Below are 18,080 nucleotides of genomic sequence, written 5' to 3' on the forward strand. Positions count from 1 at the left end.
AAAAAAAAAAAAAAAAAAAAATTTAATGGAATAACGTAGCTTGATAACCATTTGAGGGTTCAGGTCTGTGAAATAGAGGGGAATCATGAGAATCTTTCTTGTTTAACCAAAATAAACTGAAAAATTAGGACAATGAATGTACAAGATTTAAACCAACTTCAATAATTAAGACTGACCGAATTGGTGCATAAGGTTTGTGCTTTGAAGCACTCCTTCTGCTCCAAATTCATAAGAAACTAAGTTTCAGAGAAAATATATAAAAACTAAAAAGACATTCTCACATTAAAAAAATAAATAGATGACAATGAAGAGTAGCCTTTCTGTGGAGCAAAAGTGCAAGACAGTGAGCAGGACCAAAACTGTGGTTCTGCTGGCCTCCACTGGACATAGGCCACGGGGCTGGGAGTTGGGTTCCTGTGGAGCAGCAGGGCTAAAGGTATGTTCCACCTGAGTTAAGCCAAGGCCAGGCTTCACTACTTGGTGCTGGAGTTACTCCTGGTAAGAATGAATATTAAATAATATAGTGCCTGTAAAGTGCTTACAACTGTGCCTCAAGTGGAACGGAGTGGGAAAAGGGGAACACAGAGAACTCCATCAATCCAAGAGAAATCAGAAAAGGGGGAAGAAAAAGAAAGGACAAGAGACTGAAAACCTGAAATAAACCAGGAGAACTAAATATAAGAATATCCATAACCATGTTAACTGTAACAGATTAAATTTGCCTATTAAGACAGAGGTACAGATTGGGTGAAAAATAAAATCCAGCTGTATGCTGCTTACAAGAGACAGACATACAAGCATAATATCATCAGAAATGTTGAAATGAAGAGAAAGGTGAAAAGAAAGCTTTTCTGGCAACATTAATATCAGGCAAAATAAAATTTAAAGTTAAACTGTTAAGATAAAGATGGACATAACAAAAGGAGTGATGTATGAAGAAGCTTAAACAGTCATGAGTAGATGTACATTTAACAACGTAAACTGAAAAATATAAAGTCAAAATTTATAAAATTAGGAGGAATTTTGTAAATCCACCGTCAAAATGGGAGATCTGTAGGCATGTATCTATTAGAAATTAGTAGATCATGGCCGGGCGCGGTGGCTCAAGCCTATAATCCCAGCACTTTGGGAGGCCGAGACGGGTGGATCACGAGGTCAGGAGATCGAGACCATCCTGGCTGACACGGTGAAACCCCGTCTCTACTAAAAAATACAAAAAAGTAGCCGGGCGAGGTGGTGGGCGCCTGTAGTCCCAGCTACTCAGGAGGCTGAGGCAGGAGAATGGCGTGAACCCAGGAGACGGAGCTTGCAGTGAGCCAAGATCCGGCCACTGCACTCCAGCCTGGGTGACAGAGGGAGACTCCGTCTCAAAAAAAAAAAAAAAAGAAAGAAAATCACAAGGAAAAGAAAATGTATTTACAATTCATTCAGTGTAAGTGGATCATCATAAAGGCCTTCATCCTTCATGGCTTTTTGGGTTTTTTTGTTTGTTTGTTTGTTTGTTTTTGAGACAGAGTTGTGCTCTGTTACCCAGGCTGGAGTGCAGTGGCGCAATCTCAGCACACTGTAACGTCTGCCTCCCAGGTTCAAGTGATTCTCCTGTCTCAGCCTCCCAAGTAGCTGGGATTACAGGTGTGCACCATCATGCCTAGCTAATTTTTTGTATTTTTAGTAGAGATGGGGTTTTGCCATGTTGACCAGGCTGGTCTGGAATTCCTGGCCTCAAGTGATCTGCCCACCTTGGCCTCCCAAAGTGCTGGGATTACAGGCGTGAGCTGCCACACCTGGCCCTTATCTTCATGTGAATTAGGCTGAGGGAGGAGGAAGAGGAAGGGTCAGTCTTGCCGTCTCAGGTGGCAGAGGTGGAAGAAAATTCACATGTGAATGGACCTCTGCAGTTCAGACCTGTGTTCAAGGATGAAGTGTATGCAGTATGCCATAGCTGTGTAGTAAGATGTTTGTGTTAGGGGAAAGTGGATGAAGGATATACAGGAACTCTTTGTACTATTTTGGTAACTTTTCTATAAATTTCAAATTATTCCAAAATAAAACAATTATGTTTAAATGATAATGTGCACATGTAAAACAGAAAATCAAGTTCAGAGGATAAATTAAGATGAGCAAGACCTCCATGGTGAGACGTTTTAAGACATCATTGAAGAACACAAGATGCATGAAAAAAATGAAGGCACACAATCATGTTCATGGCCCGGAAAACTTGGTATCAGAAAGATATTAGGTCTCCCCATGTTTATTTATACATCAATTAATATTGTTCCAGTCAAAATTCTACCTTTTTAAAAAAGATCTGGACAAAAAGGGATGAGAAATACTAAGACAATTTTGAAACTAAGCCATGTGAGGGAAATTGATCTACCAGGTAGCAAGACTTACTACAAAATGCTAGTAATTAAGGTTGTGGTATTGTCACAGTGATAAGTGGATAGCCAATGAAATAGAAGAGACAGCTCAGAAAGATCCCATGTACATACGACATCCTGCTACATATTAGAGGTGACAATTACTTGGCTGTGGAGAATAGATAGACTATTCAATAAATGATGCTGGGACCATTGATTATTCAAGTAGGAAAAAAATAAAATCAGATCTTTATGCCAAATGCAGAAATAAATTCCATAAAGTCAGTGAAAACCTGTACTTTAAAATTTGTGGAAAGAACATAAGAGAATATCTTTTTTACCTTGGAGTAGAATAGGATTTATCATACCAAAAACTCAAACTAAAATTGGAAAAGATTGATAACTGCTTACATTTAAATTTTTTAAACTTCTATACAAAAAATGATACCAACAAAATTAATAGGCAAGTTTATTTTCTGTATATGTAACCAACCTGAGATTAGTATCCAGAGTATAAAGAACTCCTTTAAATCACTAAGAAAGAACCCAGATTCCCCCTGCCCCAACACCCCCGAGATGGAGTCTTGCTCTGTCGCCCAGGCTATAGTGCGGTGACTCGATTTTGGCTCACTGCACCCTACACCTCGGGTTGAAGCGATTCTTCTGCCTCAGCCTCCTGAGTAGGTAGGACTACAGGCACCTGCCACCATGCCTGGCTAATTTTTGTATTTTTAGTAGAGATGGGGTTTCACCAAATTGGCCAGGCTGGTCTCGAACTCCTGACCCCAGGCAATCTGCCCACTTTGGCCTCCCAAAGTGCTAGAATTATAGGCGTGAGCCACCCTGCCCAGCCACAATCCAGATTTTTGAAAAATAGGCATAGTATCTGAGACAGTTCACAGAGAAGGAAAATGGAATGCATTATAAATATAAAAGTGGTTCTTTTAAATTCAACAACTGGGTTAGTGCTCTTCTCAAGTAATTGGTTAGATATTGGCCAGGGACAGTGGCTCACACCTGTAATCCCAGCACTTTAGGAGGCTGAGGCTGGCAGATCGCTTGAGCCCAGCAGTTGGAGACTAGCCCAGGCAACATGGCAAAACCCCATCCCTACAAAAAATACAGAAATTATCCAGGCATAGTGGCGTGTGCCTATAGTTTCAGCTACTTGGGAGGCTGAGGTGGGAGGATCACATGATCCTGGGAGGTGGAGACTGCCGTGAACTGAGATCATACCACTGCACTCCAGCCTGGGTGGCAGAGCAAAAACCCTGTCTCAAAAAAAAGAAAGAAGTGAGAGATTGTGAGTAAGCTTTGATTTTTAAAATACATTTATTTTTATTTGCTTGGTACTGACAAACATTCACAATAATGTTGCCTGAGTCACCAGGAAGTGCCCTGTCCAGCCTTTGTACCTCTGATTGCCACGCCTGACATTTTAAGGAATAACATGGCCTGGTCAATTTATGTTTCTTTCAAGAATGGGAGGCCGAGCATGGTGGCTCACACCTGTAATCCCAGCACTTTGGGAGGCCAAGGTGGGTGGATCACCTGAGGCCAGGAGGCCAAGACCAGCCTGGCCAACATGGTAAAACCCCGTCTCTCCTAAAAAGACAAAAATTAGCTGGGCGTGGTGGCAGGCGCCTGTAATCTCAGCTACTCAGGAGGCTGAGGCAGGAGAATCTCTCAAACCCTGGAGGCAGAGGTTGTAGTGAGCTGAGATTGCACTTCAGCCTAAGTGATAAGAGCAAAACTGTCTCAAAAAAAAAATAGGCTGGGTGCGGTGGCTCACGCCTTTAATCCCAGCACTTTAGGAGGCCAAGGTGGGTGGATCACCTGGGATTGGGAGTTTGAGACCAGCCTGACTAACATGGTGAAACCCTCTCTCTACTAAATACAAAAAATTAGCTGGGCGTGGTGGTGCGTGCCTGTAATTTCAGCTACTTGGGAGGCTGAGGCAGGAGACTCTCTTGAACCCAGAGGCAGAGGTTGCAGTGAGCCAAGATGGTGCCGCTGCACTCCAGCCTTGGCAGCAAGAGCAAAACCCTATCTCAAAACAAACGAACAAAAAAACAAATGGGAGAAACAATGCTTTGTGATAAATAAATTTTGTAAAGGGCAGGTTTCAGTGTTCCCTGTTTAATGTTGCAAAATTGCTTTCATGGATACTTTTTGTGTTTATCTGTTGCCTAAATTATTTCCCATTCATATTGCTTTTACTCATTAATGTTGAAATTCAGTGCTTGTAATATCTTTGAATTCTAACATATAGATATGCATGCGTGCATATATACATTCATTTAAGTTTTTTAAAAAATTTACTTTTTGTTGGAGTCATTTTAATTCTGGAGTAAAAAAGATGTGGTCTTTTTCCTAGAACGTCCCATACCCTTCGATCATATGATGTACGAACATCTTCAGAAATGGGGTCCACGGAGGGAAGAAGTGAAATTTTTCCTTCGACACGAGGACTCTCCAACTGAGAACAGTGAACAAGGTAGATAAATGCTTTCTTCCTTATTTGTTAATTTTTGCTAGAAAAGTTAATTTAAGAAAAATAGGAATAAATATTATTCACATACACCCACCCCTGCACTTGCAAGTGGCTAGAGGGAAAGTTGGTATCTCATGTTTCTTTGGCTTCTGTTAGTGTTGTTTACCATTATGGCACTGTTTTTTTTTTTTTTGAGACGGAGTCTCACTCTGTTGCCCAGGCTGGAGTGCAGTGGCGCAATCTTGGCTAACTGCAACCTCCACCTCTGGGGTTTAAGGTATTCTCCTGCCTTAGCCTCCCAAGTAGCTAGGACTACAGTGCATGCCACCACACCCAGCTAAGTTTTGTATTTTTGATAGAGATGGGGTTTCACCATGTTGGCCAGGCTGGGCTCGAACTCTTGACCTCAAGTGATTTGCCACACCTCAGCCTCCCAAAGTGCTGGGATTACAGGTGTCAGCCACTGTACCCAGCCAATTACATCACACTTTTTAGGCATCAATGTTAATTAAACAACATACTCAGATATATAAAGGGACTTGGTGTTTAAAGGGATTGTTTTTGGGTTTTTTTTTTTTTTTGGAGATGGAGTCTCACTCTCATACAGGCTGGAGTGCAGTGCGCAGTCTCGGCTCACTGCAACCTCCGCCTCCTGGGTTCAAGCAGTTCTCCTGCCTCAGCCTCCCGAGTAGTTGGGATTACAGGCACCCACCACCACGCTAAAGGGATTGTTTTTGGTTAAATAACAGATTGGTCAAACCTCTAGATTTTAAAAGTATATAAAGCCATGAAAAGACTAGAAGAAAGCTCTGGGAGATCTTTTTATTTTTAAAGTGAACAAGGCCTTTGTAAGTGTAACACTAAACTGTAAAAGACAAGACTGATAAATGGATTATTTAAAACAAAGGCTGGGTGCAGTGGCTCAGGCTTGTAATTTCAGCACTTTGAAAGGCTGAGGCAGGCAGATCACTTGAGCCAAGTAGTTCGAGACCATCCTGTGAAGCATGGCAAAACCCCATCTCTACAGAAAAATTAAAAAATTAGCTGGTTATGGTGGTGGATGCCTGTAGTCTCAGCTACTTGGGAGGCTGAGGTGGGAGGATTGATTGAGGCCAGAGGTGAAGGCTGCAGTGAGCCGTGATTGTGCCACCACACTCCAGCCAGCCAGGGCAACAGAGAGAGACCCTGTCTCAAAAAAATAAAAATAGGCCGGGTATGGTGGCTCACATCTATAATCCTAGCACTTTGGGAGGCCAAGGCAGGCGAATCACTTGAGGTCAGGAGTTTGTGACCAGCCTGGCCAACATGGTGAAACCCCATCTCTACTAAAAATTAGCCTGGCGTGGTGGTGTACGCCTATAATTCTAGCTACTCAGGAGGCTGAGGCAGAAGAATTGCTTGAACCCGGGAGGCAGAGGTTGTAGTGAGCCAAGATCACGCCACTGCACTCCAGCCTGGGCGACAGAGCGAGACTCCCATCTCAAAAAATATATGTAAATAAAACAAAACCAAAAATAACTGCATGGCAATAACATCTAAAAAAAAGTCAAAAGATAAATTATAAACTGGGAAGTAGCATTTATAGCTCATATTGCAAAGGGCTAATTCCCTTTACACGTAAAGAGTTCCTAAAATTTGATAAGAAAAAAGCTTGGCCAGGTGAGGTGATTCAAACCTATAATCCCAGCACTTTGGGAGGCAGAGTGGGGCGGATTACCTGATGTTGAGAGTTCGAGACCAGCCTGGCCAACAAGGTGAAACCCATCTCTACTAAAAATACAAAAATTAACCAGGCATGGTGGCTCGCACCTGTAGTCCCAGCTACTCGGGAGGCCAAGACAGGAGAATCGCTTGAACCTAGGAGGCAGAGGTTGCAGTGAGCCTGAGATCGCACCATTGTACTCCAGCCTGGGCAACAAGAGCGAAACTCCATCTCAAAAAAAAAATAAATAAAACTTAGTAGAATAATAGGAAAAACATATACACACACAGTTCACAGAAAAGGAAATATACATGGCCCTAGGATATATCAAAAGATATTCACTTTATTCCTAACAAAAGACATGCAGAGAAAACTATCCTGAAATACTATATTTTACCTGTCACATTGGCAAAGATTGGAACAGTTAATATCACAGTGTTGACAAGGATGCTGAGAAACAGGCAGTCTTCTGCATTGCTGTGGGAGGCAGTTGGCACCTTCTATAGAAGGAAATTTGGCAATAGCTGTTAAACTTACAAAACATGAAACCTTTTACCCAGCAGTTTCATTTCTGAGAATTTATCCTAAAGCTGTGCCCTGGCACATACAAAATGATATATAAACAGGGGTATTCACTGAGCATTGCTGGTAGACACAACCTAAATGTCCACCAGGAGAGATGAGCTAAATAAATTAGGGTCCATCCACACAGCGGAATGCTCTGCAGCCGTAAATAATGAAGAACCTCTGTGCCCTGACCCAGACCATCTCCTAAACATGTTAAATGAATTAGCAAAAAGAATGGGCACACTTAGCTGCCTTTTGTGGAAAGATGACCAAAAAGTAATGTACATCTATATCTGTTTGTATGTGTATATGTATAAAGCAGTTTTGAAAAGATGTCTACGCAACTGGGGATGTTGTTGGCCTGGGGGTAAGGGAAAAGTGGCTGTAGATCAGAGGAGGGAGGGTTGTTGATTGTATACCTTTTTGTTCTTTTTGATTTTTGAACCATGGGAATATACTATATATTTTTGAATTAAAATTTAAAGAAAATAAGAAAATTTTTTCTGAACACATATACACTGTACAGTTAAAAGACCTTTGGCTGGGCGCAGTGGCTCATGCCTGTAATCCCAGCACTTTGGGAGGCCGAGACAGGTGGATCACGAGGTCAGGAGATCAAGACCATCCTGGCTAACATGGTGAAATCTCGTCTCTACTGAAAATACGAAAAAATTAGCTGGGCGTAGTGACAGGCGCCAGTAGTCCCAGCTACTCGGGAGGCTGAGGCAGGAGAATGGCATGAACCCAGGAGGTGGAGCTTGTCGTGAGCTGAGATCACTCCACTGTACTCCAGCCTGGGCGACAGAGCAAGACTGTGTCTCAAAAAAAAAAAAAGACCTTTAACTTGTTATTTAACAGTGATTATGGATTACTTCTGATATTTAAAAAAATGAACTCAAGCAAATAAAAGGACAATCCTTTATAAAAGTATTATTTCTGTTTTGCAAGTTATTCCCCTTTATTTGTATTTTATAGTAAAGGAAAATTTGCCCTTGGATGAGCTACTATCTACTTTAAAATCATCTTTCTGTAGCTGTAAATATTGTTATAAGGCTGTCTTTTAGAATACCATTACCTCCGGATCCAGGACACCAAGGCTCCGGGCTCAACTCTTCATCTACTTTTACCTTAGACCAGGGTCCCCCCTGTCTTGGGAACATCCACCTGAAGAGAAGGGTTAGACTGGTTGACAGTTGAAGTGCTGCTTTAGTGCTAAGGGTTTATTTTAACTCTCTACCTGAGCTCTGCAGAGACCTATACCCTCCCTCAACTAGCTATACTTAAATAAAAAGTCTTACCTTTTACTTATTAATATGCACCTAATTCTTAATGTCCTGAGGAGAGGTTACTTTTTTTCTCACTTTATAAAGTTTGGAAATCGGCCAGGCATGGTGGCTCATGCCTGTAATCCCAGCGCTTTGGGAGGCCAAGGCGGGAGGATCACGAAGTCAGGAGATTGAGACTATCCTGGCTAACATGGTGAAACCCCATCTCTACTAAAAATACAAAAAATTAGCCGGACCTGGTGGCGGGCGCCTGTAGTCACAGCTGCTGGGGAGGCTGAGGCAGGAGAATGGCGTGAACCTGGGAGGCAGAGCTTGCAGTGAGCCGAGATCGCACCACTGCACTCCAGCCTGGGGGACAGAGCGAGACTCCATCTCAAAAAATAAGATAAAATAAAATAAAGTTTGGAAATGGGCTGGGTACGGTGGCTCATGCCTGTAATCCCAGCACTTTGGGAGGCTGAGGTGAGAGGATTGCATGAGCCCAGGAGCTGTACATTCACTCTCTTTCATGCCCCGACTCAGAATTCCATCTTCCCTACCTGTAACACTCTACCCTCTGCGCCTTACCTCTGCCTAAAAGGGTGGCATAGAGAGTAGCTTATTGGATGCTGTCTCATGTTTTGTTTTGCTTTTGCTCACTATACTCCTCCCTTCAGCTTATTAATATTCTTTTTTTCTTTTTCTTTCTCTTTCTTTCTTTTTTTTTTTTTTTTTTTTTTAGAGACAGTCTCACTCTGTCACCAGGCTGGAGTGCAGTGGTGCAATCTCAGCTCACTGCAACCTCCACCTCCCAGGTTCAAGCAGTTCCCCTGCCTCAGCCTCCTGAGGAACTGGGACTACAGGTGTGCACCACCACACCCGGCTAATTTTTTGTATTTTTAGTAGAGATGAGGTTTCACCATGTTGGTCAGGATGGTCTCAATCTCCTGACCTCGTGATCTGCCCACCTTGGCCTCCCAAAGTGCTAGGATTACAGGCGTGAGCCACCACCTCCAGCCCCTGTCTCAGTTTTAACTCTGTTAGTGAAGGCCTTTTTTTTTTTTTTTTTTGAGACAAGATTTCACTTGTTACCCAGGTTGGAGTGCAGTGGCGTGATCTTGGCTCACTGCAACCTCTGCCTCTTGGGCTCAAGTGATTCTCCCACTTCAGCCTTCCAAGTAGCTGGGACCAAAGGTGTGTGCTACCGTGCCTGGCTAAATTTTTTGTATTTTTGGTAAAGATAGGGTTTCACACTGTTGCCCAGGCTGGTCTTGAACTCCTAGTCTCAAGTGATCCTCCTGCCTTGGCCTCTGAAAGTGCAGGGATTACAGGCATAAGCCACCATGCCTGGCCCTAATGCAGATGCCTTTTGTATTTTTTTTTGCTTTTGGTTTTGGTTTTTTTTTTGAGACAGAGTCTCACTCTGTCGCCCAGGCTAGTGTGCAGTGGTACTATCTCAGCCCACTGCAACCTCCCCCTCCCGGGTTCAAGTGATTCTCCTGCCTCAGCCTCCTAGGTAGCTGGGATTACAGGTGTGCGCCTCCATGCCTGGATAATTTTTGTAATTTTACTAGAGACAGGGTTTTGCCATGTTGGGCAGGCTGGTCTCAAAACTCCTGGCTTCAAGCAGCCTGCCCGCCTCAGTCTTCCAAAGTGCTGGGATTACAGGCATGAGCCACCACGCCTGGCTGTAAATGCCTTTTTGAAAAAATTTTTCTCTTTTTTCCCCTCTTGGTAATATGAATGCCAAATTTTTATCTTTTATTTTTGAGACAGGGTCTCACTGTCACCTGGACTGGAGTGCAGTGGCGCGATCATGGTTCACTGCAGTCTCTACCTCCTAGGCTCAAGCTATTCTCCTCAGCCGCCTGAGTGGCTGGGACTACAGGCACATGTCACCATGCCTGGCTACTTTCTGTATTTTATTTTTGTAGAGACAGATTTTCGCCATGTTGCCCAGGCTGGTCTTGAATTCCTGAGCTCAAGTGATCCTCCCACCTTGAGAGAATCCCAGCACCTCCCAAAGTGCTGGGAATACAGACGTGATCCACCTTGCCCAGCCCCAAATTTTTATTTTTAATAGTGATAAAATACACTTAAAATTTACCATCTTCTTCATTTTAAAGTGTTAAAAGCCTTTTGATAACAAGTCAATTTCAAGATTCTGAGATAGCATGTAAAAAGAAAAGATTTCATTTAAACAGCTTTATTTCATTTATTTTTAATTTATTTTTTTAAGACAGGGTCTTGCTTTGTTGCCCAGGCTAGAGTGCAACAGAGCAAGATTGTACAGTAGCCCAATTCTGGCTCACTGCAGCCTCGACCTCTCTCGCTCAAGTCCTTCTCCTGCCTTAGCACCCCAAGTAGCTGAGACTACAGGGTGTACCACCATACCCGGCTAATTTAAAAAAATTTATTGTGGAGACAAATTCTCCCCATGTTGCTGAGGCTGGTCGAGAACTCATGGGCTCAAGCTGTCTTGCTGCTTTGGCCTCCCAAAGTGCTGGGATTATGGGTGTGAGCCACTGAGGGCGGCCTAAACAACTTTTATAAAAGATTAATTGCAAGACCATTTTTTCAACTGTACTAAAGTCTTGAATTTCTCAGCCTGGTATTTTACACTTGTGTTCAATAAATATTTGAATACATGAAGAAATGGGAGAATATTACTTTTTTCTAATATGCCTTTCGGTGAGTTTGGTTCTTTTATTTCTTTAGGTGGCCGTCAGACCCAAGAGCAACGAACTCAGAGAAATGTAACAAATGTACCTGGAGAAAAACGCACTGAAAATGGGGTAAGTGAGAGTGAATTAAATTGAATTTTAAAAATTGATGGCTAGGTGCAGTGGGTTACACCTGTCGTCGCAGCACTTTGGGAGGCCAAGGTGGGAGGATCACATGAGGCCAGGAATTTGAGATCAGCCTGAGCAAGATGGTGAGACCCTCTCTCTATAAAAGGTTTTTAAAAATTAGTCAGATGAGGCCAGGTGCAGTGGCTCACACCTGTAATCCTAGCACTTTGGGAGGCCGAGGCATGTAGATCACGAAGTCAGGAGTCGAGATCAGCTTGGCCAATCTGGTGAAACCCCGTCTCTACCAAAAAATATAAAAATTAGCCGGGTGTGGTGGCGTGCGCCTGTAGTCCCAGCTACTCGGGAGGCTGAGGCAGGAGAATTGGTGGAACCTGAAAGGCAGAGGTTGCAGTGCACCAAGATCGTGCCACTGTACTCCAGCCTGGGCAACAGAGTGAGACTCCATGTCAAAAAAAAAGAAAAAAGGAAAGTCAGATGTGGCCAGGCATGGTGGCTCATGCCTGTAATCCCAGTACTTTGGGAGGTCAAAGCAGGCGGATCCCCTGAGGTCAGTTCAATACCAGGCTGACCAACATGGTAAAACCCTGTTTCTGCTAAAAATGCAAAAAAAATTAGCTGGGCATGGTGGCGGGCACCTGTAATCCCAGTTACTTGGGAGGCTGAGGCAGGAGAATCGCTTGAACCCAGGAGGCGGAGGTTGGAGTGAGCCAAAATCGTACCGTTGCACTCCAGTCTGGGCAAAAAGAGTGAAATTCCATCTCAAAAAAAAAAAAAAAAAAAAAAATTAGATGTGGTGGCATCCACCTGTACTCCCAGCTACTCAGGAGGCTGAGGTGGGATGATGACTTGAGCCCAGGAGTTTGAGGCTGCAGTGAGTCATGATTGTACCACTGCACTTCAGCCTTGTCAGAGTAAGACCGTGGTTTTGTTGTTGTTGTTGTTTGTTTGTTTGTTTGTTTTAGATTGCTTTTTACTGGTACTAATGAGTTTGGGTTATAACTTATTTTTAAATTATTATTTTTGGGGTAGATATTGTCATTTCTGTTGAATATTTCAAAATATCATATGAAGTTATAAAGCAGTCACTGAGACGTGTTGCCTATTCACGTGATGTTCCATGAATCAGATCACGTCTCCTTTGGAGCAGACTTCCGCCTGCCCTTCACATGCTGCTGCCATGTCCTCTCCTGGAGCAGGCAGTGGGTGCCCTCTGTGCACGTAACCACAGCATCTCTGTGGCGGCAGATGGGCTATGGGCTTAGCTCGTAGGCTAAGAGTTGGGTAGGCTGACTTGCTTTGCATCTTCAATGTTGGTTCTGGATCCTCTGTCAGGTTTTGACAGACACAATGGATGGTGGGCTGCAGTGTCTTCCTCCATCATTGTGGTATAGACTTGGAGAATAGATGGAATGCTGATCATAGGTGAGGGGAGCTGTGGAGGAGCTCTTTGTAAGAAATGTTGGTGTTGGCTGGGCATGGTGGCCCACACCTGTAATAATGGCACTTTGGGAGGCCAAGGTGGGTGGATCACCTGAGGTCAGGAGTTTGAGATCAGTCTGAGCAAGATGGTGAGACCCTCTCTCTATCAAATGTTTTATAAAATTAGTCAGATGAGGCCGGGTGTGGTAGCTCACGCCTGTAATCCTAGCACTTTGGGAGGTTGTGGTACACAGATCACAAGGTCAAGAGTTCGAGACCAGCTTGGCCAATCTGGTGAAACCCCCGTCTCTACAAAAAAATACAAAAACTAGCCGGGCGTGGTGGTGTGCGCCTGTAGTCCCAGCTGCTCGGGAGGCTGAGACAGGAGAATCGCATGAACCCAGGAGGCAGAGGTTGCAGTGAGCCGAGATCGTGCCACTGCATTCCAGCCTGAGCAAGAGAGTGAGACTCCGTCTCAAAAAAAAGAAATGTTAGTATGTGTTGAAAGAATGAACCAATAGGGACATTTTTAATGTGGTCTTTTCTGAAAATTTTAAAGATAACTTTAACAAGTAATTTTAAGATTAGAGATTGAGTTTCTTTTTGTGCTGTAACACTAACTAGGCATCTAAGCTTAGGCAAGTTCCTTCCTCACACAGGGCTGGGCATGATGAGACACTGGTAAAGTGCATGGAGTCTAGAGTGTGACTGGCCCATGTTCAGCCCACTGGCCTCGGAACTTTCTAATGAGCTGAATTTGAGCAAATTACTTCACCTCTCTACTTCCCAACGTATTATTGAATTGCTAGTTCTTTTATTGGCTATATTTGTGACCCTACATCATGTACTTAAATCTCTGTTTATTTGCACTATCAACTTTAAACAGTATCACTGGACCTTGCTCTTTATAAAATGAGAATATTAGGCCCCTGCCATCTTCCCTGCCTTCCTTTCAGCTCTTGCAGCTGTACCAAACTTTTATGTTGTAAAGGTTGACAATATTTGTATATCGTTATCTAACTATAAACCTTTTGTGCTTTGTCTGGAGATTGGTTATAAAGTTGAAAACCAATTTAGTAGTTTTATTATTTTAGATTTTGCAGGTATTATCCACTGCAGAGCCATGTGGTATATTAGATTATATTTTCTTCTCTTTGGTTTCAATATCATAATCCTTCTGCCACTGAGGGAGAAATATTCCTGTTGTTAAGATTGTAGGTTCTCCCTCCTTATACTCTAATTTATAAAAGTCGTTTCACAAATCCTCTTCACATTCCTACCTTCTATCATTAAAGTAGAGATTTGTCCACTGCAAATCCAGAGCCTCTGCAGAGTTCTTCCAGGCAGATCTGCTTCAGGATGTCTTAAGAAATAGAGGCACACACGCCACTGGTAGAAATTTTCATTCAGTAAATCTGGAGTGGGGCCTAGAAAACTCCCCACGTGACTATGTTGCCATGCCAAGCTTGGGAACATCCAGGTTACACTTTAGCAAGCACAGCTTATTTGTCCAACAGAATGTTGAAGATCTTTTTGAGTTCTAAGATTTACCATGGGACGGGCGCAGTGGCTCGCTTCTGTAATCCCAGCACTTCGGGAGGCCAAGGCAGGCGGATCACCTGAGGTCAGGAGTTCTAGACCAACCTGGCCAACATGGTGAAACCCTCTCTCTACTGAAGATACAAAAATTAGCCGAGCATGATGGCAGGTGCCTGTAATCCTAGCTATTCGGGAGGCTGAGGCAGGAGAATTGCTTGAACCCAGGAGATGGAGGTTGCAGTGAGCTGAGATTGCACCACTGCATTCTAGCCTGGGTGACAGAGCAAGACTCTGTCTCCAAAAACAAAAAAACAAATGAATGAAAGAAAGGAAGGAAGGAAGGAGGGAGGGAAGGAGGGAGGAAGGGAGGGAGGAAAGAAGGAATTACCATGACCTGAACTTCAGGGAAGATTAAATAGATACATTGAGTAGGCCGTGTGTTGAAGAAGTGAGGTGTATTATATATGATATAATATGTGGAAGAGACTCAAAAGAAAAGTATTCCAAAGGTATGATAAATTGGATAGACCAGTTTTGATGTGATGAGACCTTTTCCTTGATGAAGTTGTTTCTCGTTAATATGGAGATATTGTGTGTATTTCAAGATCAACAAACTTGAAACCTGAAACCAAACGTGTTTTTATCCTTTATGTGGCTTGTAATTAGAGGAAAGTACGAGAGCTCCTCTAGAGGCATAACTTAGTATTGGAATCATCACATCAAAGATGTTACTGTATTTTATGGCTTACACATCTGCCTTTTAAGCTTAATAATACGTTACCTTGTGAAACACTTTATTGTCTACAGAGCACTTTTACGTGCATTTTAAGATATGAAAAATATCTTCCCCCAAAATGTTTCTGTGTATACCTTGGTTATAGAATAATGAGGTGCTAAGCCTTCTAACTTCTGGGTTGAGACATCTAAGGACAGATTAAGGAGAACTGTGAGGAAAGGGAGGGAGTGTGGGTTAGAAGAGAAGGGCAGGATGCTGAGTTGGTGTGATTGATGTCCATCAGCAGCTGCTGAACTAAGAAGCCAGGGAAGTTCTGCTCTCTGAAAATTGCAGGACAGCAAGTCAGGTTAGTACATGTGCTGGTTTGTCATTATGCTATAAAGGCAAATTGATTTGTTCTCATTATATATGCCTGTGTTGAAGCTTCCAAGATGTCCCCAGGTTCCGTGATTTGCTAGTATGACTCAGGACTAAGCATAGCTCTTGAGTTGCTACAATGAAAGGATTCAGAGCCAGATCAGCAAAGAGGAAAGACACATTCGACTTAGGTATCCTGGAAGCACTTTTTCCTGTCTTCTCAGCCAAACAGGTTTAAAATCTGAGTCAGTTTTTGCTTCATTCTAGGATATCCAGTAGGTTGCTAAGACCAATTGATTCTACCCTCCTGTGTTTTTTTCTAAGAGCTTTATAGTTTTAGCTCTTGCGTTTAGTTCTGTGATCAATTTTTGAGTTAATTTTTGTGTATAGTGTGAGTTACAGGATTCAAATTCATTCTTTTCCACGTAAATATCCAGTTCTCCCATCACCACTTGGTGAAAAGACTATTCTGTCTCCCACTGAATTGCCTGACACCTTTGTCAGATCAGCTGCCCATAAATGTGATGTTTATTCCCAAAGGCATTGCTAGTGTAGTTACCCAGGCACCGGTTTTCCATGTGGCGCCCAAGACTCAACTGTGCCCGTCATCTCCTAGGCCAGATCACATTTCAACTGACCATAAATGTGATGTTTATTCCCAGAGGCATTGCTAGTGTAGTTACCCAGGCACCGTTTTCCATGTGGTGCCCAAGACTCAACTGTGCCCATCTTCTCCTAGGCCGGATCACATTTCAACTGTCTAGAGAAAAACTCAGACTTCTGCCAGGAGAGAAGAGAGGCAGTCACCTAGGAGCATGGAGTTGGGGAGGAGATAGGGATTTAACTGCCTCTTAAATATCGTTCACTCAGTCTGCCTTATTTTCAGTCCCTACATTTTATTCCCCTTTCCAGAGGTACATGGTGTTGTCAGTTCCTGAAACTTTGAAGATTCTGTGCTGTAACTGGAGTGTTTATCCAGTTTTACTCCTTCTGGCTTGAGGTTTGTCTCAGATGTACTAGGTCAGTTATTTCTCATCTGTTCTTTTGCCAACTTCCAAACATCTGTGTTGTGTGCACTCCTGTTAGTCCTGCTTTTGTGGGTTTACATTATTTGATGTCAAAAATCCCTTTACTGTCAATTAGTGGAGTTTTGGGATTTAATGAAATTTGGATTAATCCTCCCTTATGAGCAGAGCCAGGTGTGAATTTATTTTAATTTCCTTATTGGGCTTTGTTGAATTTACTGATTCTGAGTATTGGCATCTGTCAGCACTTCTGGAACATTCTCTATTATCTTGACAGGTATTTTATCTTCTGCATTCTTTCTGTTTTCTTCTTTTGAAACTTATTAGACCTTCATCTTTCATTTTATTCTCCTTGTCTCTTAATTTCTTTTTTATATATTCTCTTTTTTGGTCTCTTCATACTGTATTCTGGATACTGTCCTAAGATACATCTTTCAGTTAGTGAATTCTGTCTTCAGCTGTGTCTGTCTATTTAATGCATATAAGGTGCATTTATTATTTATTTATTTATTTATTTATTTATTTATTTATTTTTTTTGAGGAGTCTCGCTCTGTCGCCCAGGCTGGAGTGCAGTGGCGGGGCTCACTGCAAGCTCCGCCTCCCAGGTTCACACCATTCTCCTGCCTCAGCCTCCCAAGTAGCTGGGACTACAGGCGCCCGCCACCACGCCCGGCTAATTTTTTGTATTTTTTTGTGCGTATATTTTTAGTAGAGACGGGGTTTCACCATGTTAGCCAGGATGGTCTTGATCTCCTGACCTTGTGATCTGCCTGTCTCGCCTCCCAGAGTGCTGGGATTACAGGCTTGAGCCACCGCGGCCGGCCAAGTGCTTTTAATATTATTATTTTGAAAGGTATGACGTAGTCTGGGAAAAATACTAGCAAATCATGTTACCTGATAAAGGATTCAGATGTAGAATATATAAAGAACTCCCAAAGCTTAATAATAAGAAAACAAACAACTCAATTCAAAAAAGAAATAGGCCGACCTCAGTGGCTCATGCCTGTAATCCCAGCACTGAGGAGGGTGGATTACTTGAGGTCAGGAGTTCGAGACCAGCCTGGCGAACATGACGAAACCCTGTCTCTACTAAAAATACAAAAATTAGCCAGGTGTGGTTGTGCATGCCTGTAATCCCAACTACTTGGGAGGCAGGAGAATCACTTGAACTTGGGAGGCGGAGGTTGCAGTGAGCTGAGATCATGCAGCTGCACTCCAGCCTGGGCAACAGAGTGAAACTTTGTTTCAAAAAAAAGAAAAAAGAAAGAAACAGGTGAAAGATTGAACAGGTGCTTCCCCAAATAAAATATATGAATGTCAAGTAAGCACATGGAAAGGTGTTCACCATCATTAGTCTTTAGGAAAATACAAATTAAAACCACCATGAAGTAGCATTACACACCTATTAGAATGTCTAATGTTAGAAAGACTGATCATAACAAGTGTTGGTGAGGAAAGGGAGAAATTGGAACTCTTATGTACTGCTGGTGGGAATGTAAAATGGTATAATCTGGAAAATAATTTGGTAGTTTGAAACTTAAACATAAATCTACTGTATGACCCAGCAACTCTACTCTTAAATATTTACCTTAGAGAAATGAAAGCAAATGTCTGTGCAGACTTGTACATGGATGTCCATAGCAGTTTGATCTGGCTTGAAGCCAAAATCTGGAAACAACCCAAATGTTCATTAACAGGTAAATGCACAAATAAACTATGGTATATCCTCACAGTGGAATATTCCTGAACAATCAAAAGAAATGGACTACTAATACATGCTACAACATGGATGAATCTCAAAA

General features: G+C 42.6%; 1 protein-coding gene across 1 annotated transcript in view; it reads left to right on the top strand.

The window, feature by feature from the left end:
- Positions 1–18,080, top strand: part of PPP1R13B (protein phosphatase 1, regulatory subunit 13B) — a 63,183-nt gene that overhangs the window by 6,113 nt on the left and 38,990 nt on the right. Inside the window, exons 2-3 of the mRNA XM_011991568.1 lie at positions 4,738–4,857; positions 11,107–11,183. Of these exons, the coding sequence (XP_011846958.1) occupies positions 4,738–4,857; positions 11,107–11,183 (197 nt within the window). The remainder of the gene's footprint in view (positions 1–4,737; positions 4,858–11,106; positions 11,184–18,080) is intronic.

Source organism: Mandrillus leucophaeus, unplaced genomic scaffold (genome assembly GCF_000951045.1).
Source record: "Mandrillus leucophaeus isolate KB7577 unplaced genomic scaffold, Mleu.le_1.0 Scaffold4, whole genome shotgun sequence".
Taxonomy (NCBI): Eukaryota; Metazoa; Chordata; class Mammalia; order Primates; family Cercopithecidae; genus Mandrillus; species Mandrillus leucophaeus.